The 24,407-nt window shown below is 36.6% G+C and overlaps 1 protein-coding gene across 1 annotated transcript in view; it reads right to left on the reverse strand.

The window, feature by feature from the left end:
- Positions 1–24,402, reverse strand: part of OVCH1 (ovochymase 1) — a gene marked incomplete at its 3' end in the record, with an annotated part of 58,333 nt that extends 33,931 nt beyond the window's left edge. The window contains 15 exon segments of the mRNA XM_079139887.1: positions 2,151–2,225; positions 3,622–3,819; positions 4,878–4,971; positions 6,042–6,172; positions 6,273–6,410; positions 7,151–7,284; positions 12,196–12,283; positions 14,391–14,580; positions 15,939–16,111; positions 17,147–17,242; positions 21,126–21,148; positions 21,150–21,287; positions 22,876–22,973; positions 23,241–23,356; positions 23,957–24,402. Of these exon segments, the coding sequence (XP_078996013.1) occupies positions 2,151–2,225; positions 3,622–3,819; positions 4,878–4,971; positions 6,042–6,172; positions 6,273–6,410; positions 7,151–7,284; positions 12,196–12,283; positions 14,391–14,580; positions 15,939–16,111; positions 17,147–17,242; positions 21,126–21,148; positions 21,150–21,287; positions 22,876–22,973; positions 23,241–23,356; positions 23,957–24,044 (1,780 nt within the window). The 5' untranslated portion in view covers positions 24,045–24,402.
- Positions 24,403–24,407: the final 5 nt, after the last annotated feature.

Genomic DNA, 24,407 nt, shown 5'->3' on the forward strand with positions numbered 1-24,407 from the left:
ATCCTTAGTAGGAAGAGTGAAACATGGGGTATTGCAATACTAGATCTTCAACTCTACTACAAAGCAATAGTAACAAAAACGGCATGGTATTGGTACCAAAATAGAAAGGTAGATCAATGGTACAGAATAGAGGACATGGACACAAACCCAAATAAATACAATTTTCTCATACTAGAGAAAGGTGCCAAGAATATGCAATGGAGAAAAGATAGCCTCTTCAACAAATGGTGCTGGGAAAACTGGAAATCCATACACAACAGAATGAAACTAAACCCCTATCTCTCACCCTGCACAAAACTCAACTCAAAATGGATTAAGGACCTCGGAATCAGACCAGAGACCCTGCATCTTAGAGAAGAGAAAGTAGGTCCAGATCTTCAACATGTTGGCCTAGGATCAGACTTCCTTAACAGGACTCCCATAGCACAAGAAATAAAAGCAAGAATCAATAACTGGGATAGATTCAAACTAAAAAGCTTTCTCTCAGCAAAGGAAACTATCAGCAACGTGAAGAAAGAGCCTACAGAGTGGGAGAATATCTTTGCCAATCATACTTCAGATAGAGCACTAATCTCCAGAATATATAAAGAACTCAAAAAACTCTACTCCAAGAATTCAAATAACCCAATCCCCAAATGGGCTAAGGAAATGAATAGACACTTCACAGAAGAAGATGTACAAGCAATCAAGAAACATATGGAAAAATGTTCAACATCTCTAGTAATAAGAGAAATGCAAATCAAAACCACCCTAAGATTCCATCTCACCCCAATTAGAATGGCAATTATCAAGAATACTAGCAACAACAGGTGTTGGCGAGGATGTGGGGAGAAAGGTACACTCATACATTGCTGGTGGGGCTGCAAATTAGTGCAGCCACTCTGGAAAGCAGTGTGGAGATTCCTTAGAAAACTTGGAATGGACCCACCATTTGACCCAGCTATCCCACTCCTTGGCCTATACCCAAAGGTCTTAAAATCAGCATACTACAGAGATGCAACCACATCAATGTTCATAGCTGCTCAATTCACAATAGCCAGACTGTGGAACCAACCTAGATGCCCTTCAATTGATGAGTGGATAAAGAAACTGTGGTATATATATACAATGGAATATTACTCAGCCATAAAGAATGATAAAATTATGGCATTTGCAGGCAAATGGATGAAGCTGGATAATATCATGCTAAGTGAGATAAGCCAATCTCAAAAAACCAAAGGTCGAATGATATCACTAATAAGTGGATGAGGACACATAATGGGGGGAGTGAAGGGTTAGTATTAGGGTTAGAGTTAGGGTTAGGGAGGGGGGCAAGTATGGAGGAAGGAAGGACTGTATAGAGGGAAAAGAGGGGTGGGAGGGGTGGGGGGAAGGGAAAAAATAACAGAATGAATCAAACAACATTACTCTATGTAAATTTATGATTACACAAATGGTACGCCTTTACGCCATGTACAAACAGAGAAACAACATGTATCCCATTTGTTTACAATAAAAATTTAAAAAAAAATAAAAAATAAAGGTAGTGTGTCCTACAACTAAAAAAATAAATAAATAAATAAAATAAAATGCCAGTGTGAGTTTAGAATACATATACACATGGAGGTTTGTTTCCCTCTTTGGTCTACAAAGTATACTCATTAAATACAAGCTCAGGAAGTCATTATTGCCATTATTATTATTGTACCAGCGATTGACACCAGAGGTGCTTAACCACTGAGCCACATCTCCAGCCCTTTTGATTTTGAGATAAGTTCTCACTAAGTTGCTTAGGTCCTCACTAAATTGCTGAGGCTGGCTTTGAACTTGTTATCCTCTTGCCTCAGCCTCCCCAGTCACTGGGATTACAGGTGGGAACCACTGTGCACAGTTCAGGAAACCATTTTAAATATTAAGCTTGTATAGGAGTAGCTGAGGACCATGAATCAATATCTGTACCACTTTTTCCCTAACATAAACCTTATTTCTTTTTCCTTCTATGTTTGAGTCTATATGTAAATTCAAACAGGATTCTAGAAGTTTCAAGGACTTAAATATAAAACTGTTTTTTTCACTGTGGCATTATTTCAAATGAAAGATGAAGATTTACTAAATAGATTATCTAGTTAACAAAGAAATAGAGTAAACAGATAGTACCATGGCCAACTCACCATATGGAATAGACTTTACGGTAGATATAGCATGGGTTTTGAGAGGTGTTGTCAGTCCATTTTTGTTTAAGGAGTCTAGAGAGAAAAATTATTTTTAATTGAAAGTATTCTAAGTAGCTTCACTAACTGACCTTGTTACCCTGATCAGTCACAAAACCACGCTGCTATAGACCTCACTACCATTTATATGCCAGATGCCAAGTTGCACAGATATGATTTCTTGTTTATCTCTTAATATCCCTGCATCTGGCTCTTTTAAGCACTTTTTCCTTCCTTGACGCCATATTACTCTTGAAATATTTAAAGTCATCTCCTTAATTTCAGTCTTTTCAAAATCTTTTTTTTCCCCAACCTGAGAGTTTATTCTACAAGGTACTGTTCATATTCTATTTTTATTCATCTACATAAAGATATCTGAATTTCTCTCTTCAGTATAGATATTTTCCCTGAATTCTTGACCTAGAATAACCAGATATCTTCATTAGAATTTCCTACAAGATTCTAAACATCCACATGTCATGAATAGAACCGGTTGATTTTAACAATCAACAGGGCCTTGTTCTTGTGTCCCTGCATCATTTAATGACTCTACCCTCCACATAGCCATTTGAACTAGAACCCTGAAAAATCAAGCTGAACTTTTCTTTCTTTATAAACCCTCTCTCCATAACATGTATAGTCAAGCAATACCTCTAGAAAAAATTCTTGCAATGACTTTCTCACTACTCTCCTTGCATATAAATTCACCCATCTTCTCAATTTTCCATATAACTCTGGAACCTGGGAGTCCAAGGTTTGAATTACAGCTTCATTTTTTCTCAACTCTGAGAAAGTCATTTAACTTTTCTAAGCCTCAGTTCTTTGGTCTGTGCAAGGAGAGCAGTGTATATTATCTTCGAAGTTGGTAAAGAGAAATAAATGGGAGATGTGTGTGAAATGCTGTCTCTGCTTGGTATGAAGCAAGTGATCAATAGACGTTAGCTAGCTGTCCCACCACTGTGGTACTCATGGTGTAATGTCTTTTCTATAATTCCTTCAAACTCTATGTAGTTTTCTTGTAAGTCATTGATTCTCCTTTATTAAGGTTTTTGCATAAGATATTCCTTTTGTCTAGGTAAATTAAACTTTATCTTCCAAAGTACCAAGAAACCCATTAGTTTTTCAAAAGGCTCTTAAATTTCAAAATGGAATCAACCTCATTTCTGAACTACATTTTCTAATCTGAATTCTCTGCTTTTCACATATTGTGCTTGGCACCTTTTGAAATGTTCTAGTGGATGCAGTTTCTTGAGCATTACAGGAGGTGATAGCTAAGGCATAGATATCTGGGCTCCACCCCAGGTCTATAGAATCTAAATCTCTAGGGGTGGACCGAGGACTCTGCATTTTTATTCTTCTCCTACAGTGATTTAAGCACCCTACATTTGGATAAACACAGCAAGTTACCTTCCCTACAAGCACTTTCATCAGCAATAGTTCCTATTACACAGGTGATTATACTTGCCTGAAAGCAAAAAGGTGAATCTAATCTTGAAGCCTTGGAAATTATTTTCACCATCACTTTTAAAATACATGACCATCATGTTACCAAAACTGAATATTGGAGTGAGTTTCAAGATTCCACAAAGTTTAGCAGTAAAATTTTTTGGGAAATGTGATTTATAGATATAAAAAATTTAAAAATCAGAACACAGCAGGCAAAATATCATTCAATTATTTTCATCAGCAACTTTGGTTTTCTCCAACTTTGGTTTGTAGGCATACCCATACATATTAGTGAAAATTAAAAATTAGTTTTCACAGTAACAATATATCATAATTGTTATCTTAGAAAAACTCTATGGGATGAAGACATCTGATTTCCAATATACCTCAATTATTAATTGATGGGCAATAGGAGCTGGATAAACAACGAAACCACCCAAGCAAATGTATTCCTTCTTCCCAACAGACAGGTAATTCTTTATGTAAGCAGGCAACACCAGAAACCTGCTTTACCCAACCCTCATACTGCCAGTACTTTTCTGTTGCACCATAGGACTGTGCTCCCGTTTACCTGCTCTTAAAGTTCAAGTAAATATTCTTGAGCCCATTTACCCACTCCTCAGTTTATACCCAAATGACTTGAAATCAACAAACTACAGTAACACAGCCACATCAATGTTTATAGCAGCCCATTTATATTTCTGATCTCTAATTCACTACCTCCTGACTGAAGGACAAATAAAAGTTCATTCTTCATATGCAGTATATAAAGTTATAACTGAAAGTATATTTTAAGTTGAAATTGGTAATAAAATTAAGACCCAAGTGGAAATTATAGTTTTTGGTTACTTTTCTTGGACACAAAAATGAAAATATCAGCAGCAGAAGAAATTAGTACAAAAAGAAGGAAGCTTAAAATTTTTACCTTCTGCAGATGCCCCAAATTTATTCCTTGTTACCATTTTCTCCTTTCTCTGGGCACTTCCTTTTAACCATTCAAATATTCTGAAATATTCTCCACGTTTTGCATGTTTCTATTAAAAATTTTTACTAGTGAGTCAGCTGATGGTTCATAGGTCTTAAAGGTAAAGTTTCATGGCATGTGAGTTTCACAGCGTCAAGTGTAAGAAATCCACACTCCCACCCTACTTCTTGGTACCTAAAGAAGCCAGCCAATGCCAGAATCACCCTGGTGAGTCTGACGCTTCTCAAATTGAGTTTAAAGAATGGAATGTTACCTACCTAATTCATGTATTTCTTCAGTATCATCATAAATCACAACAGCATCATATATACAGTTTTGGTTAAACTGAACTTTAAAGTCTTCAAATGTCAACTGTACAAATTATAAACACAACCGGAAAAGTGGTCAAGAAGAGAATATTTAACAAGTTTCTCTCTTAACATTTAAAGGCTTTGTTGTTCTCTAAACGTGACTGATAGAGGTATAAACAATTGCAGTCTCTTTGGACGGCAATTTGGCAATGACTACCAGGTTTAAATGGGTAAACCCCTTGACCCAGCAAGTCCATTTCTGCAAATTAACCTGCATGTGTCCAAAGATATTGACATAGGGTTATTCATGACAGGTTTGCTGGTATGGACAACAACTAGAAACTCAAACCTCTGCTAATAGGGAATTGATTTAATAAGTCAGGTAACATCACACAATTTTCTGTAGTTTTTAAAAAGAACTCTGTAGATTCATTTGGAAAGTTGCTTTGAGATAATATTCAGTGAACAAAGTATTGCCAAGCAACTTAAGTGCCTATGCGCAGAATACCTCCCCTAGAGATCCTGCAAAAACTGTTTTCCTCCAAGAGTAGTACAAGAGTCTGATGAAAAAGAGCCTTATTTTTCATTGTATACACTTTTTAAAAAGTTTGTCCTAATTAGTTATACATGGCAGTAGAATGCATTTATTCATTGTGTAAGTCATACATAAATGGAGTATAATTTCTCATTTTTCTGATTGTACATATTGTAGGATCACATTGGTCATGTAGTCATCTATGTACCTGAGGTAATAATGTCTGTTTCACTCTACTGTCCTTCTACCCGCATAGCCCTTCCCCTCCTTTCGCTCCCCTCTATGTAATCTAAAGTAACTCTACTCTCCCCTAGTGCCCCCAACTCCTTATTGTGAATTAGCATCCACACATCAAGAAAACATTTGGCTTTTGGGTTTTTGGGTTTGGCTTATTTTGCTTAGCATATTCTCCAACTTCATCATTGTATATACTTCTAAACTACTGAATTTTTTAAAACCACATACAGAACCATTTTAGAGTGGAAAAAAATGGCAAAAAGGAACTTGTAGTCATAACATTAACTTAATCCAGATGAAGTAAATTCTGCCTAGGATAGCTACGTTTTCTATAAAGTAGTGATTCCTCAATTGCTTACCTTTACAATGTGTTTCTCTGGAGCATGAATAAACCAATGACACCAGACATTACTGGGATACAAGCGAGGATAATTGGCAGAATGAATTGTCCCTTCCTCTACCAATGCAGCCGCACTCCCACAACCTGAACCTGTGCAGATGTAGGGAGAACACACAGGGAATGGAAAAAGGTACTTCTACTTGTCATCCCCATTCAGAGACAGCAAGGAATGAATACCTGAAATGCTTACCTGCTCTCAACTTCTGTACAGCAGTAAAGCAAAGCTCAAAGCCACTGCCACTGTTTTCTGCATCAGAAACAAATGTAACTACGGCCTGGTTGGTCTCTGTCAGCAAAGGTGAGGGCAACATATCTCCACAGACCTTACCTTGAGAGGAAAAGAAATTGAAATAGTATTGCTGAAATGTAGTGCAAAGTTATACATGGTTATTTTTCTGGTAATATCTCCCATGAGTTCTTCCTTAATCTTGCCACATTCTCTGCTTCAATGATTCTGCTCTTTCACTCACCTTCTTGCTCCCAGTCTCAAGTCAAATTCTACTCATTCTTCAGGACTTTCTTCAAGGTCCAGTTCTCCTTTGAACTTTCTTTGACACCCACTGAAAACCAGGGCACCTTTCCTGAATCACTTCAGCATATTCCCTATCTTCCAGTTTTTCCTGATTTGTGGGATATCTTTAGCGACCTCAAGCTACAAGCTTGAGACTACTTCTCTTCTATATGTTCAGCATGTGATATTGTGTACTTCAAGAGACGATGATTGCTAGGTAAATATTTACCAAGTTTAAACATGCACTCACTTTTAAAATGAAAATATTAACCTTTCCGCAAAAGGTGGTTTTCTGGCAATTGTGATATCAATTTAATTCAATGCTGTTATTAAACTTGAGAAAGGAATGTGATATTTGGTGTCTGATTTAGAAAAACAATGAAGAAAATGATAAGATAATATGCTATTGTTTCTACTCTTACAACCTCCCGCATCCACCCCCTTTTAGAAGGGCACAGTAAGTAAGATAAAACAATTATCCTGGGTGCAGAAATCCCACTTGAGATATTTTAGCATTTTTCTTTAAGTATTCTAAAATGATAAATAAATTAACATACTAATAAGTGCTCCATCACTTGATTGTAAAGATACGTAGTCGTGATCACATCCAACTGGATTTTCTATATCTAGACTTGTAAATTTTATCAGGATAATTTTATCTTCTGGTACCATTATTTTCCAGATACATAAACTGGGGTAAGAGCAGGGAAAAAATAAAATTAATGCAAGTTTGGAAATAAGATCCAGAGGTTCATGCTTTAGTTTATAACTTATCAACAGTAAAATTTTGCAGGATATTAGAAGATAAAAACAACAACAACAACAAATTCCTTATGTGGAGAAATATATTTATGCCCAAATTGCTAACATTTATGCAACAAAGACACAAGTACCAATTAGGAAATGACCAGAAACCACCATTTAAATTTTGCGTAGTTAAAAAAATACTAGAATTTTCATCTATAAACTGAAGAAAACTTCTCAGATTTTTCTATGTCATCATTAGTCTAATTAAAATTTATACTATTCACCTAGAAGTTGAACTATGGACAATGAATTCTCATGAATTATGGATTGACTGTGCAGCACACGTTACCTCTAGCCAGCCAGATCTTCCAAGGTCATGCTAAGTCAGTCCCTGGGGTGGCAAGGTCATCTAACTCCCTCGTCAGGTCAGCTGTGACCTTTCACCAACATCTTTAGAAACATGTCTAAACATTTTCAAAATAGCCTTACATAATTTATAACATAATACTTTACCTTTATTTTCCTCACATGAATTTATACTATTTAAGAAAAAAAAATCCCATTGGACCACAATTCCCAACTTCTTTCATAAGTCACATTCATCTGAATGCAATCTTATTTGAAATCTAACATGTCAGAATGAACTTCTTTCTAAAGTGTGGCAGTCTTCATCAACAACCTTAGATGTTAATAGCCTACTTCTCTCTGGGTAATAAATGTTCAGGACTCTAGGATGAATAAATGTTCAGGGCTCTTTTATGCCCAATTTCTGAAAGCCAGACACTAATAATTCTTCTTGCCAAACAACTCCCTCTTAAGGAAAAACTCTTCAAATTAATCTTTCTATTCAAATCTATCATCCTGAATATAGATATAAAATAGGCAACCTAAAATAGTATTAAAATCACTTTTTAAGAATTTCCATTTAAAAAGCAATAAGCTGCCTAAAATATTATATAGCTCACTTTTCTAAGCACTTCAATTGAAAAAGCACTGTACATCCATCATCCTTTTTGAGACTCATTATACCTCTCTGAGAGAACAGGAGAGAAATTACTCTCCATATTTCAAATGAGAAAACTGGCATTGATACTAAAAGACTCATTGAATCTCTTATATAATAAGAGCTATAGTTTAGGTGTCATGATTGCAAAGTACTAGTACTTTCTCCTGTTTTCAAATTATTTTATGCTTCAAAATCTCTTAACTCAGAGATGGAAAATAGGGTTCAAATAACATGGCGACCTTGATTTACTGTTAGTAACTGCTGTATTCAGAAGGATCCCGAAGTCTAGTCAAGCAAAAGAGGGGTGCCAAAATCATTGATGTATTCATTCAAATATCTATTGAGTATTCAATATATGATAGATAAGTTCTAAGCTCTGGGAAATTCGAAATCTGTCATGGGTATGAAGGACAGAGGGCAACCTGGGTGCCATCTCTCTACCCCTTCTGAAATTCTAGCTATCTCCCACCAGAAAAAAAGAAAGGTTTGGAGGGAATACACAACCCCCTGCTCCTTCTTTACATATTTCTCCCTTACCATTTCCTAATTAGTGCTATTTGGAATTTACAGGACCATTTCAGTATTCAATCCTGCTTACTATGCTAGAAAAGCCACTAACTATGTAAGTTGGTCTCATACATTATTTCCAAGACACATCTTTTCATATCTTAACAGTCTGAAATCAGAATGCTTCTTACAATGGAGTCTTATGATTTCCCTTGGGCTGGACTGAAAGGTCTTCCAGGAAGGACTTACTTTGACATCTGCCAATCATCTGGAGGCACTATCAACTTCATACTGCCAAGTTTTTCTGTGTGAGGCAGTTTGGGCTATACTTTTGGTGGGAATTTCTGTTGTGATCTTCATGAGTATTAGCATGTGATTTGGATTCTCAGGAAAGATTTTTTTCTACCTCCCTTTCCAGTGACAAGGTTGGAGCATGAATTTTCCACATAGTCTTTGGTGTTCCTATTTTATATGGGAACTGTGTTTTCTGAATTGGTGGTATATAAAACAATGTATTTTGCAAAAAAAAAAAAATTGCCTTAGATTTGTTGAAAATTACCATAAAAATTTACATTGACTTTAATTCCTATAAACTGTCAATTATATTCCTTACTTTTTAATCTCAACTTCATCCTCTAAACTTGAAGCAACTGAAATCTTGTATGATTACCAAGACATCTTGTATAATTCCCTTCATCTTTCCTGTGGATTACATTAACTTCTGCCTCTTTCCCAGGAAAGGATTTATTCTTCCTTCTTTCTAAACCAAAAATTATTTGCTGTATTCTCATGAGAATTACTTCATATTTCTGTATGTTTTCTCTCAACTCTTACTCTCTTCTGCCCATAAATGCAGTGGGTCTTATCCAAACAAAAGGCTTCTTTTGACCTTACTACCTAAAAAATCTTTGCCCCATCTTCCTCACCAGACAGTAGAAGTTCCATTCTTTTGATTGCTTAGTTAAATAAAACCAAGTTAGCTGGGAATATACCTCAGTTGCCTCACAAGCACAAGGCCCTGGGTTCAATCCCTGTGCTTATAAATTTTTTTCTGCACAGTATTTTTCACCTTCTACTATTGCAGGTAATTTTTTTGTTATTATCCCATTACTACCTTCTAACTTGCCCCACAAAAACAGTGTTTATGTTTGATTCACTGCTACCTTCCTAGCACTTAAAACAATGTCTGTCACACCCCTAGGGTTTCATGAGATACAAAATCTTCAATAATCTCTTAAAATATTCTTTCTGGTCAGCTGACTCAGCTCTCAAGTTTTTGAATTTCCACATTTAATGACACTTTATATGAACTCATTTTGACTCCCTTTTTCTTGAAACTCCTTGCAGAGATCTCTGAAATACCTGAATTGCTGTGTCTGAGAGTACACGGACTGCCATTTGCAGTATACAAATATATATACAATACACAAATAGCTTACCCAATATACAAATAGCTTGCTCAAATGCCCCACTTATCAAGGACATTGGTTACACCTGAAACAGACCAACATCCAATCTCTCAAATTAGAAAGTACTTAATATTGGGTTAAAAATCTACCTTCTAACTTCTACCCAGCAATCCTAGTTCTCTGCTCTGCAGTTGGTCAGAACAAGTCTGATCTGTTTTTCTAGTAGATTCTCAGATAAAGGCAGTTCCTTTTTCCTCCTGTCTTTGATTCAAAGATCTCTCTAGTTTCTTCAACCATACCTCTTTAAACATTTTAAATTTCTTTCCTTGGGGTTGGGGATATAGCTCAGTGGTAGAACACCTGCATAGCATGCACAAGCCCTTGGGTTCAATCTCCAACACCATACACTAAATATTCCATTTTAGTCATTGTCCTTTCAATTGAATTCTAGCTTAATAATGTCCCTGTCTAAAGATGGTACCTAGAAGTCCCATCTGAGACTCATAAAACAGAACTCTCTCTTGTTCTTAGATATCATTCTTCTAATAGTTTAAATGAAAATGACAAAAACTTACTGGCCTCTTCTTATCACAAGGCTGACTTAGGAAAAAGTCCCTTAGGTAAAAGTCCCTTAAATATGAGCAGCAATTGAGCCACAGTTTCCCATCCTATGTGTAAATACTTGTATGCATTTTAATTTTTAAAAATTATACTCTCTCCATCATTTGACTCTCTCATGGCCTCTGGCATAAAGTCTAAACTTCCTTTTCATGGAATTTAAGGTCCTGTACAATTCAGTCCTGACCATCAATTTCAATCCTCATCATCTACTGCTACTGCAGATCCCAGGACACTCACAGCTCAAACAAACCTGACCTTTCCCACCTCCTTGACATTGCTTACACAAAATTGTCTTTCCTTGAGAGGACCTCATCCCTCATTTCCATCTCTTGAAATCTTAGATATTAGAGCTACAAAGGACCTCACAGCAATAGAATCACAACTATCCTTTAACCCCTAGTTTCAATGCCACCCTTTATAACTAAGGCATTCTTTCCCATCCCACTCTACACTCATACCCCTTGCAAAACACCTCCCGAGAATCGGCCTCCATTGTCCATAGAACTTACTTATGGTATTTTATAAATAATGTGGATTATAAAAGCTTATTTCATCCCTTTATTTTAGTGTAGTTTTTTGTCAAGCTTTCTCTTCTTTCCCAGATTATAAATTCATAGAACTGTCATCGACTTTTGAATAGTCTTCAAAAATTTCTTGAAATTTTAAAAATGAATTTAGATCCCTTAAGAAAATGAGAGACATGCAAAAAATCAATTTCCAAAGTTTAAAGACATCCTTATCCACATAGAGGACAAGATAGATAGGGAAAAATAAAATCAAATAAGCTCAATACCCTTGAACTTATATAGCATAAACTATGTTCTATTTTCTACTTAAAATATTACTATGATTATAGAAATAGGCATGCCTGGATTAATCACTAAGTTCCCATAGCAATCTCATACCAGATGATTTTAATATTAGATATTTGAACTCATCAATTCAGGCAAGCTTTAATTTTAACACTACTTGGGTTGATGATTTATGTTAATAACTCTCAAATGCCAATTAGTAGACATTTGCCAACCAGAAAATATCAGATGGAATATGTACTTTTATATTAATCAGATAAAGAATTGGAGATGCTGGACTGACTTGCCAAAAAAATGGTAATTTAAATTAATGAATTGCCACACTATGTACAAACACAAGACCAGGACCCCAATTAGAATGTTATACTCCATGTTTGTATAAATATATCAAAATATACTCTGTCTTATATCTCAAAAGAATACAAATTTTAAAAAGATAAAATTATCTGATTTTCGGTGAGAAGGAAAACTCAAGAATCATTCATATTTAGGATACATACCTATTATGAGAATAGTTGTCTTCTTTGGAGGAGGAGTAATGAATCTTCCCACTGTCTCCAAATAATACTGTCCCCGGAGGTTTACAATCTTTAAGAAAACGTTAAATAAGTAGATTATTTGCCCCATTTCTAGACATTTCAAAAGGGTATAGATGTCATCCTGAAACTATGCAATTTATATTAGTTACATTTATGCAAACATATCCTTAATGGATATATAATCTAAACGTTGTATTTGTAAACAGTCTTTGAGAAAAGTTTTGAATCATAATATTCTTTAACAGAGTTCTTCAGATTTAACACTTATACAACTTTCTCAAATCATGAGTCACACTGACGCTGTCAAATTTATATAATATGGGACTGATATGGTTTTCACCTATCTCTACTACAATGTCCTGGGTAATCGTAATGCAACACTGTATAATTATATACAGCTTTTAGTAATGACATGGCAAGTCTTCATTTACTCAAAATTCAGATGCAATGTTAGGTTTTAAGTGTTGGAAGTTCTCTGTATTAAAAATCACTGATACATTGAAAGTTTAAAAATGGAAGTATAATTCATTTATGACTGTGGTATGATTGCATTTGCTTTCTCCTAATGATTTTCCCTAATTCAACTTCCTATCTAGATAATTAAAATTATGCATAGCTTCTTGTCTCTTGCTTCCATCCACACCTTGGACAGAATTCAGGCCCTTTGTTACACACCTTGGACTCACTTCTGAAAGGGGTCAGCCCCAATCCAAATATATAGAGGGTAAAAGAGTTAATACCTTTCCCAACAATAAATAATTATTTCAGTGAAAATTGTGACAAAGTAACATTTAAAGATTATGCATTATGATTTCTACTTAAACCAATGTAGAGAAATTTGCTCAGAGTCAGTGGCCTGTTATGTCTTTTAAAAAGACTGAGAGACAACATGGAAGGAGGAAGTTCTTTGATCTGATGGTTTGTGAGGGTGGTTTGAAGAATATGAAAGATTCAATTCATTTGATTTTAAGATTGTGAAAAACTAAATTTAATTCTATTTCTAAAACAGCCAGTTATGTGAGGTAGTTCAGAGCAGGGACTGAAATAAGCAAATAGGACAAAAGGAGATGACAGTCTAGAAGGCTGATTTTAAGGAAGTGTTACTTAAATAAATCCCTTATTTTCTGATGTTCATTTGTGGAATTAACTGCTACTGCCTGATTTCATTGCCCTTTAAAATTCCATCACTGTTACTAATCTTTGTTCAGTAGAATGCAGTCACTACCAGGAGGGACCTGACCCTGCAGTCGTGTAGTGAATAGTGTCCATGACACTATAAAGATCAGATGCGGTTAGCCAAGAGTCCTCCCAGTCTGAGGGAGTGTTGGCCTGCAGCTGGACCGACAGCAGCTGTTCAAGTCCTCAGCTAGGTGGCTAACCTTGGACACCAACAAAGGAGGGACAGAGAGACGGAAGGAATATGAGGTTTTGCTCTGAGTCTTGGCCCTTAAACATTTGTTTCCTATATTAAACTATGTGTTCCAGGAAGTTTGTTCCGCAGTGCCTCATACCATTTTCTGTGAACCTTCTGGACTCTGAGGCCACGACCCCCTCCTCCTCAGCATTCTTACAACCATCCAGGTTTATTTGCACTTCATCTGTTATCACAACATTTCCCCTGCTTCCCAAGTAGTTAGAAAGTTCCTAGAGGATACATTTGGCTCTCCAGACCCACATCTTCCTACGCCATATTTTAGTGTCACTGAACAAAATTAATTCTCCAAAGTCTCTCTCATTTCCCCTCCCCACAGTTTTCCAAGGAAAATTAACAAGTCTGAATGGGAGAAGTGGGAGAGAAATGACCCATTTTTAGTGTTTTTAAGTAATGTAGAGGAAACACATCAAATGAATCAATGAAGAAAGAATCTCAGCCGAGTCTATTTTCAAGGGCTGTTTTTAAAATCTCAAATGCCAAAAGACAGCTCATGAAAAGTTTATACAGGGATTCAGCTTGAGTTAAACTCATAGGTATCAATGTTCAAGAATTCTGAGACAAGATTATAGACATTGGACTCAGAATTTAAAGTCAGTCACATTCTTGCTTTGTTCTAAAGCTTTGCTCTGATTCTTTCATAACATATTAGAGTAATGACTCTTGAGATAAGCATGATTGGTTTTTGACTTGGAATGAAATGAGGAAGAAAGAATTTACTTACCTGTGATCATGTTTTGAGTGATAAAATCCATCAACTCAAACATCTTGGAAAAAATGCCAGGTAATGCCCTTGTGTCATAGTTTTTTTGAGAAACCAAACCTCTCTCACAACAAGCAACCCAGGAAGTCATCCCAGTCAAAGTCCAGATTCCATCTGGTTTTCTACAAACCAGTGGTCCTCCAGAGTCCCCCTTTGTAGGAGAAAAAGATAAATTGAAAATATTCGCAGATTAAAATATGTCAGTTCCACAAACGTCAGCACTCACCTCAAAGAGGCAGAAGCACAGAAGTCCACCAGTCACTGTCCATCGACATTTTGATCATCCATGTGGTCATTTTATCATTGTTAATTTCATCTTTTCACCAAGATTTAAGATCCTTCCACTGACTGACTGCAATCTTTCAAGCGAATACTCAATTTTTCTCTTTTATCTATTTTTTTAGAACTACCACATACATTCCAAACATGAGTAAAAGGAGGAGGCAGGGGCAGAGGTCACAGTTATATGCTTCTACTGTACCTCGTCACCTAAGCAGCTGGGAAAGGGTAAGTCCTCTTCCAAGATCACAGCATCAGTGAACAGAGCCCTGAGGGACTAAGAGCTTTAAGAACAGAAAGCCTAGGAAGCTCAAATTTGTCCTAGGTGTATAAGATAAAGAACCCAAGATTTTAGGAGTCTGTCTTTAATAATATTTCAGAACATGTTTCTTTGAAAATGTCTCAAACAATCTTGTGTCCGATTAAACTTTCCTCAAAAGGTACAGGATTGTTAGAGTGTTTCACCAACAAAAGGACTGCTCTGGCAGTTACAGAAAGGACAGAGCACCTTAAGCCTACTGTGATCCAGTTTAGAAAGAAGTTTCTAGCTTCCTCCCAAACTCCTCTTGTCATCCCCTTGAAGAAAAACTTCAAATTTCTTCCAGTACTTAACTCCAGGGAGCTTCCCACAATAATTTCACGTTGCTTTCTGGCAAAGAATAACGACTCTAATGTCCTACCTTAAAAAAATAAATAGGGAAGATGATGGGCTTTGGAGGGCTTATTTAAAACTTGACTCATGTTTTTCACAAATTAGTCTCTTTCCTCTTTATGCATCTCATAAAGATTGTGAAGTTACTATTTGGGAAGTTGTTGTTAGTCTTGGGAGCTGGCTCTCATGACATCTACTCAACAGTTACTAAAGCTATTCATTTTTGGTCAAACATTTTGTATTGAAGAAAAAAATTATAGTGTTTAATAAACTGTGAAATAAAAAACAATTCACAGCTGGACTTTATTAGATTTCCAAGATTATCATTTTGTTTGATTCCATTAGATTGGCACACTGAAAATAACCCCCATGCCCCAGCTCACCAAAATAATGTGTAGAAATGGGCATAGGAAAAAATTCTCTCAGCTTAGGCCAAACACATTTTCAGTAGAAGCCAGGTGGAAAGATGAAGGGAAAAGGAACTTTGAAGGAGTAACTCCCCAAAGCAGCTCATGGGAAAAAGCAGAATCCACTTTCACCCACTTTACTAAATAACTAGCTGGTTTATATTTTGGTACCTGGCAGGCATCATTTCCCCTATCAGGAAAAATGGCACACAGCAGGGTCCTTCCCAGAGAAGAAGGGTTCATACTCTTGAGCACAGAAGTACACATTCCGTCATCCATAATGGGAAGTTCCCCTTCTTGTAAGACATTTGAATCCTCAGAATCTATAGAGAGAAAACTGACAAATTAGTTAACAACTGTCCCCTTTGAAACAAATTAGTAAGTAGCCTACACATGTAAAACTATCTCAAATAGATTTTAAGCTGATGTAGAAGACGTTTTTGGGGTGTAAATTGTTTCTAGGATCAGATATGTGATAATGGACATTGCTAAGAAATTCAGCAGTTTTCAGGTTACAGGCAATTGTGACTTTTCTTAATATATGCTTAAACATTTCCCCAAGAGGAAAGCTTCAGTCAATAAGGCAAAGTTTTATAAAAGTCTATTGTTAAAAAAATCATAATTTTAAGCTATATTGACATATAATTGACATATAATTGAATAAGTATTATTCATATTTAAAGTATATAATGTGATGTTTTAATAAATGTGTAAATGTGAGATGATTTCCACAAACATGATAGCACAATTACCTTTTTCCTTGTAGTGAGAATACTTAAGATTTGTTCTCATAGCAAATTTCAAGTGTACAGTTATTATTGACTATAGGCACCATGCTGTGCATTAGGTCTCCAGAACTTATCATATAATTGTACCCTTTGCCCAATATTTCCCCATTTCTACCATCTCCCAAGCCTCTGGAAGTGACCCGTCTACTGTTTCTTTCAGTTGAACTTTATAAAAGGTCATGGTATTAAAAATGAGGAAGTTTAACTATTGCTTCTATTTCCTGATTATCCTTTTACCATATTCTTCTTTATCATCCTTACCTCCAGCCTCCTTTATCCGATGTACCTAACAAAAATTACAGCAGCAGGAGTGATAAGAATAGGTTTTTTCCTAACTGTGAGATGTCTATAAATTATTCATGGTCAACAAAATCACTTCTGCTTCTCCTGAGCATACAGAGACCTGGAGAAAGTACTATGCATTTTTTTTTTTAAGTTTAACTTTTTATTTTCGGAGATGGTTCTTTGAAGTTTCTTTATTCAACCTAGGTTTTATGATATGAGGGAGTTACTTAACAAATTAAGTATTTTTACTTAAGTTCTCCCCAGAAATCATTAAATGTGCTATACATTTGTTTTGATGCCTCTTACTCTCTGTAATCTTGCCCCATCCACTGGCCATGCCCAGAATCCCTGCTTCAAATTGATCAGCTCTGTGTGGAAGACAGATTGACTGAACAGCAATTCCTGAAACAACAAAAATCATGAGGATTGTGAATAGACAAATGATGCTGACTATATTTGGAAAAGTGACATGTGCTTGATTTCATGGCTCTCATACTTTTATAAATGTAATGGTGACATTTAGAAACAGTGACATTTCATAATTAGAGAGAGGAAAATGCAGAAAAAGTAAATCTAGAAAAAACCTAAATCACAGTTCTGTATACCACCATGAGCCTTCCAGACTACTAAAATTCCAAGTGTACATCCTGTTCTGAAAGGATGGATTTTCACTTAGTAGTTTTTGAGCAGTAACGTGGGCAAGCACTCTTCCAGCAATCAACAAATGAGCAGGAAAGATTCTCTCTCTCCTTGGAGTTTATGCATGAGTATATGAGAGAGAGTGAGAGAGAGAGAGAGAGAGAGAGAGAGAGAGAGAGAGAGAAATGGGTGGGCAGAGGTACAAACAAGTAAACTATTTTAAGTACTATGTGCTCTAGGGAAAATCAGTAGGGTGAAGGAAGTAAGAAATCTGGGGAGGATGGCATGGGAGCTGTAGTTTTACATATTGTGGGCATGGCAAGTCTCATGGAGCTGGTGACATCTGAGTCTTGAAGTTGAGGGAAGGAACCGTGTACTTCTCTGGGCAGAAAGCATTTGATGAAGATAGTAGAAAGTCCCTTTAGTGTGATCATGGCACACATGTTTAGAGAAGAATGAAGAAGCCAGGGTGGTTGGAACACATTGAGCAAAAAGAACTTTAAAGAAAGATGAACACAATTGGGCTTAGATGTAGAACTGGGGGAAGGAGATATCAGAAGATAACTACATTAATTTTTGTCTCAGTATAATGGGGAACCACTGAAGTGTATCGAGCAGAGTGACATTATCTGATTTACATGTTTAAAATAATTATTCCAGTTGCTGGGTTAATAATAAATATTAGGGAAGCAAAAGAAGATATTTTTTAAATTAACCCTGGCAAGAAATGATAGCACAGCCTGGGTAAGATAGTTGAGTGAAGTGGAATGAGGCAGAAGCAACAAGATTTTCTGGTGCATTAGAAAAACAAATCAAGGATGAAAGAAGAATCAAAGGCAAGTCCAAAACTTTTAGCTTAAACAATGGAAAGATGGAGTTGTCATTAACCAAGATGAAAGTAGCTATGGGAAGAATCTATGTGGGGGATAATTAGGGTTGCTTTAAACATATAAGGATCCTGCTTAGCCATCTAGGTAGATGACCACTAACCAGTTGGTTATATACAATCCATTAATTCTAAAAGGATATGCAATATAAAAAATCTAGGTTATATATATCTTCATCCATCCAGGATCTAGGGGTTTAATGCTTTGATTCTGGATAAGATCACCAAGAGAATGAGGACAGACTGAGATGAGGTCCAGACTGCAACTACAGAAGACCCAGAGGAGATGAGGAATCACTGCAGAAGACTAGGAAAGGGCATAAAGGGATAGTGGAAAACCAGGCAATTCTTCGAATTTAAGGTAAGAAAATATTTCTAGGAAGATAGTATGAGCAACACCGACAAAAACTCTTAAGAAAGACAAGAATTGAAAGCCTATCTTTTAAGCTCTCAGGAAGGGGTCGTGGGGACATGACAAGGGTAAAGTTGGTGGAGTAAATCGGAGTGAGCTGAACATCTAGTAGATGTTTCCAACCTATTACAGAGGACTGAGAGGAAACTGGCATATTTAGCCTAGATGGCTCTTGATAGTTTTCCTATCAAAGGTGCAGTGATAATTTCCCTTGATATAGCATTCTAGCTTGATGACCTCAGTTGATGACCCTGGTCTCCTATCTTCTGACTTTCATCACTACTATTGAGAAGTCAGCTGCAGCCTAATTGTTGCTCCTTTTTTGTCAGTAGTCTGTTTTACTCTTTTCCCCTCCAGATTCTTTTGACATCCACTCTATTCTAGTGTCCTACATTTTCAGTATGACATGTCTAGATAGAAAATTATTTTTAGTATCATGGTTGGAGTTACTGTGCTTTTTAAAACCTAAAGATTCATGTCTTAATTACAATTAACCCTCAGTCATTTTCTATTAAATTGGGAAATTTATTTTATTTTAAATGTATTTTATTTATTTATTTAAAAATAATTATTTATTTAAAAATAATGTATTTTATTTATTTTAAATTTATTTATTTTTTTCAGTACCAGGGATTGAACCCAGGAGTTGCTTAGGGCCTTGCTAAGTTGCCAAGGCTGACTTCTATCTTGAGATCCTCCTGCATCAGCCTCCCAAGCCACTGAGATTACAGATGTGTGCCACTGTGCTTGGCATCCTTTTTTTTGGTCCTGGGGATTAAACCCAGGGGTGTTTTTCCACTGCATACATCATCAACCTTTTTAATTAATTAATTTATTTATTTAAACAAATTTTTAAATTTTAGATGGATACAATACCTTCACTTTACTTACCCATTTTTATGTAGTGCTGACTATGGAATCCAGTGCCCCACAGGTGTGAGGTGAGCACTCTACCACTGAGCCACAACCCCAGCCCTTTAATTTATTTTTATTTTGAGACAGGATCTACCTAAGTTGTTTAAGTCCTCACTAAATTTCTGAGGCTGGCCTCAAACTTGTGATTCTCCTACCTCAGCCTCCTGAGTCACTTGGATTACAGGCATGTGCCACCACACATGGCTTATCCATGTTCTTTCTAAAGCTCAAATTGAATGCTTAATGTATTTTTAAGTCTATCTTTTCTATGTCTCTCACTCTGTTTCTTCTGGGTAATCATTTCAGAACTTGTAGTTCCCTACATCTAATTTGATCTGGTAGACAATTCTTCTATTGAGTTTTTAATTTCAATATACTATTTTATACCTCTTTATCTGCTCTTTTTCAAACCCTTTCTTCCACCTGTTTTCTGTTCATCAGTCATTTTGATATATTTTTACCTCTTTAAAGTAAAAAATGCTTGTTTTACATGCTGTACCTCATTTTGACATCTATAATTTTTGAAGGTCCGCTTCTGGTGGTTGGTTTTTCTATCTTCACCTTTGGCTATTTCTCTGAAGGTTTATTTGTGTGCTCGTATTCTTTAAAACTTTATGGGAGTATACTGAAGCTAGAATTCAAGGCTCATGTTTTTAGAGAGTTTCTGCCAGAAACTCTGATTATTCACCTGCAACCATTTTAAACTAAAATCTTGGACTGGAGAGCCTGGGCCACACAGGTCATGTCAATTTGAGCCCTGAAGATGAATAAGGGTTGGTTCATGATTGCAGATTCTGAGAACACACTGTTCAGTGCCAAAGTTCAAACAGGTAATATTTCACTTTTTGTGGCATATTTTTCCCAATCTATCAAAGCATCACCTTTCAGAATGTCCCGGGTTTGCTTCAGCTCCTTACATGACCAGGAAAACCCCTATGATCAAGGATCTTAGATCATAGATGCCTAAGGACAGCAGCCTGCTTCAGTGGCTACTCCTTAGATCTGTACTCATTCATTTGGCCACAGCACTGCCTCTTCTTGCATTAAGAACTACAAGATTTTTAGTATTTTATTCAGAATGTTTAATACTTGTGCTAACAGCATGTTGGATATTTAGTCCACTGTAAGGACAGAAAAAAAGAAGTCTTTGGAAACATTTTCAAAAGTACCCAAGTCCTTGGTAGCTGGTGTAGAGTATAACTTACTTGAGATATAGCAGTACTTAGAATGCGAATGAGAAGCTGAGCATACATAATTTGTAACTGGGACTTGTAGCTTGTACAGTAATTTATTTTCTATAGGTACTAGACTGAATAAAACTTTTAAGGAACAAAGCTTACTCCTATTACTATTCTATTACTAGACACATATACAAAAATTGTACATGTTTTCCCCATTGTATTTTTACTATTTAAATACCTTTAAATACTTACCAAACTTGACTTTGTGTTTTAGATGCAATATCAAAACTCATATATCCAAGCCTGTTGAATTCAGGATGAATAACAATTTTTGAGACTGGAATATTCTCTTGTTTTTCTTTCTGAAATAGGTTGTACTCGTCAGTTGTCACAGTTAGATTTTTAAGTTGCTTCCTAAAACCAGAGAAAATGTTTCAATAAGTAGTTCCCCCCTCCTTGGTTTCATATGATTAAATGAAAAGTGATCATTAAGACTTTGAGCATTTTTAAGTCTTAAAAGACGACATACCTCAGTTTATACCCAAAGGACTTAAAATCAGCATACTACGGTGACACAGCCACATCAATGTTTATAGCAGGTCAACTCACAATAGCTAAATTATGGAACCAACCTAGGTGCCCTTCAACAAATGAATGAAACTATGGTGTATATACACAATGGAATATTACTCAGCATTAAAGAAGAATGAAATGACAATATTTGCTGGTAAATGGATGGAGCTGGAAAATATGCTAAGTGAAATAAGCCAATCCCAAAAAACCAAAGGCCAAATGTTTTCTCGATATGCAGATGCTTATTCACAATAATTGGGGGGTTGTGCTAGGGAAGAATAGAGTTACTTTGGATTAATAGAGTTACTTTGGATTAGAGGGGAGTGAAGGGAGGGGAAGGGGTGTGGAGGGGTATGGAGTTGGGAAGGATACTAGAATGAATCAGACATTTTTACCTGATGTACAATATGACCACATGACCAGTGTGATCCTACATCATGTACAAACAAAAGAATGAGAATTTATACTCCATTCACGTATGATATATCAGAATGCATTATACTGTCATGTATAACTGATTAGATCAAAAATATTTACTCATCATAAAAGTTGGATAATATTTGAAGATGACTTTCTCCCTTTCCAGGAAGCACAATAATTGCTGGGAAATCAAAGCCAATTTCAAAGGAATCAATTTCCAAAACAAAATTGTAAACATTGCTTCCAAAGTTTTTATTCAAAAAAATAAAAAGAATTGAAAGATGTTGACACATTTTTAAAAAAAAAAAGGCATTCCTTTATTATTGATTACTACTCTCATACTTTCCCAACTTTTGGATCTATTAAAAGTAAATGGGGGCTGGGGCTGTAACTCAGTGGCAGAGCACTTGCCTAGCATGTGTGAGGCACTGGGTTGGATCCTTAGCACCACATAAAAATAAGTAAAATAAAATAAAGGCATTCTGTTCATCTACAACTACAAAAAAGAAAATTAAAAAAAAAGTAAATGGTTTTCAGTCATTGAATGTCTACATTCTCGTGAACACTTTCACTTACTGTCATGAATTCTGATTATTTAAATGTCATCTACTTTTCTTCATTTGTAGACAAATCAGTCTATGCATGCAGTACTGTTTTAAACAAGATATCAAAGTGGCTTCCTAGCACTGCGACTTAAACTCAGGCTATTAAAAACTTTGGCATATCTACTTAACATTTGATTTTAATAATTAACCACAACCCTTAGCCAAAAACTAAATCCACAAATCCAAATCATAGATATTTGAGATCTTGGTGTAGCAGAGCAGAAAGCACAGGATGTCTTGGAGCAGAGGCAAGTTTCCAGGCATCAGTAAGATCAGAGGATGGGTGGACCATGTGGCAGAGTGAAGAAGGGGACTGAGATTCAACCTTATTTGATACACAGGCTCTTACCCCAGTATTGTAGCCATGAATCAAGGTTTGACAAGTAACAGAGATCACAACTTACCCATCAAGGCTACTTAGGCAGTGTGCTGCTGTGACTACCCTATCATCTTCAATCAAACTTCCTCCACAGATGTAGCATTCACCCAATTTTAGGGAGACCTGCCCGAGGAGAAAGTTATGAACATAATATATATCTCCTATTGATGCCACCTTCTTCTGAAACATTTGAAATCAATTTCTTCTAATCTGATATAATATTCTTAAAATACTGATATAAATTGGATGATAGTAGGGTATATATTCCCATGAAGTAAAAGGTATCAGAAGAACATACTAACCTGGGGTCTTGTTACTTGAAACAAAAGAAATATTTCACCACTTTCTCATCCCCCGCCAAAAAAAAATCAATGTCTTTGTTATTCTGACCTGCCAGGGTTGTCCACCAACTGTTGAATTTCTCCAACTAATTCTGGAGAAGAGCCTAGATTCCACAGCAGGTTCCTCACTTTTCCAATCAGCTACACAAATTCCACACTTAAGTCCTGTGTACAAGGACAGAGACACATACTCAAAGAGCTTCATTTAAGGGTTCCCTTTGTCAAAATTCCATGGCCAGATTTTCCTGGCCTGGCACAATCTTTCTGATAGCACTCAGCTGCAGGCTGTTCCCTTCCTTTTCTCAGTTTTGTTCCTGAGAAGAGAACACAGCCATCACTGCTCCACTAGGACTTAGCTCAGGACTCCTCTGACTGTCCTTTTGGCCTGAACTACTTTCATAGGAGAAAGCTGGGCTGGAGAGAACCTGCTCTGCTTCTGGTGATTGACTAAGGCTCACTCTGGCAGGACATACATCACAGAATGCAGATTGTATTAAAGATGCTGGGGAACAACACAGGCCACTCCTGAAGAGAGAGACTGGCCTTTTGGGTACTCCCACCTGATTGTGTTCCCTTGGAGGAGTGGACTCCTCAGCACAAACGTAGTGAGCAGAACTCCAGAATCCAAAGCATTTCAAAAAGGAAACCTACCCCAGGGCTTCCTCCTTCTGCCCTTTCTTCCTAGGCATGATCACAATACTTGGTGAAATGATCCCCACCTAGCACTCTTGACTCTGTGTCTGTGTGTCCAGGGGTCCCGCTCACCCAGGCTTTGGTGGAGGCCAGTGGTAAGTAATAGCAACAAACCAGCTCCAGTCAGCATCCTCATGACTTCTGCTTGCTGGGATCTCATTCGTCCAACTCTCAGACTGGGAAAGAGAGGGGGGAATGTGGGCTCTGCTGATCTTTATTCCCAACCATCCTACCAATGGGCTGCACCTGCTGGTCCCTGACCTTGCAGGTGTTCTTCATGATTATTCCATCCTGAGCTGCTGCCACTCTCTGACCACCCGGTTTCTGTGCATCTCCCACTCCCATCTGGTCTTGGAGAGGTGTCCCAATGGCGGGAGGGCCTCTCACATGTTTGCAGAAGTTACTACCAACTGGACTGAGGAGGAAGGTGATTATTAGCCTAGAAGCTTAGTTCTAACAAATTCTGTCCCAGAACAGAGAATGTAGGCCAAGCCTGGTGTGTGTGTGTGTGTGTGTGTGTGTG

This window comes from Sciurus vulgaris, assembly GCF_902686455.1.
Source record: "Sciurus vulgaris genome assembly, chromosome: 5".
NCBI lineage: Eukaryota > Metazoa > Chordata > Mammalia > Rodentia > Sciuridae > Sciurus > Sciurus vulgaris.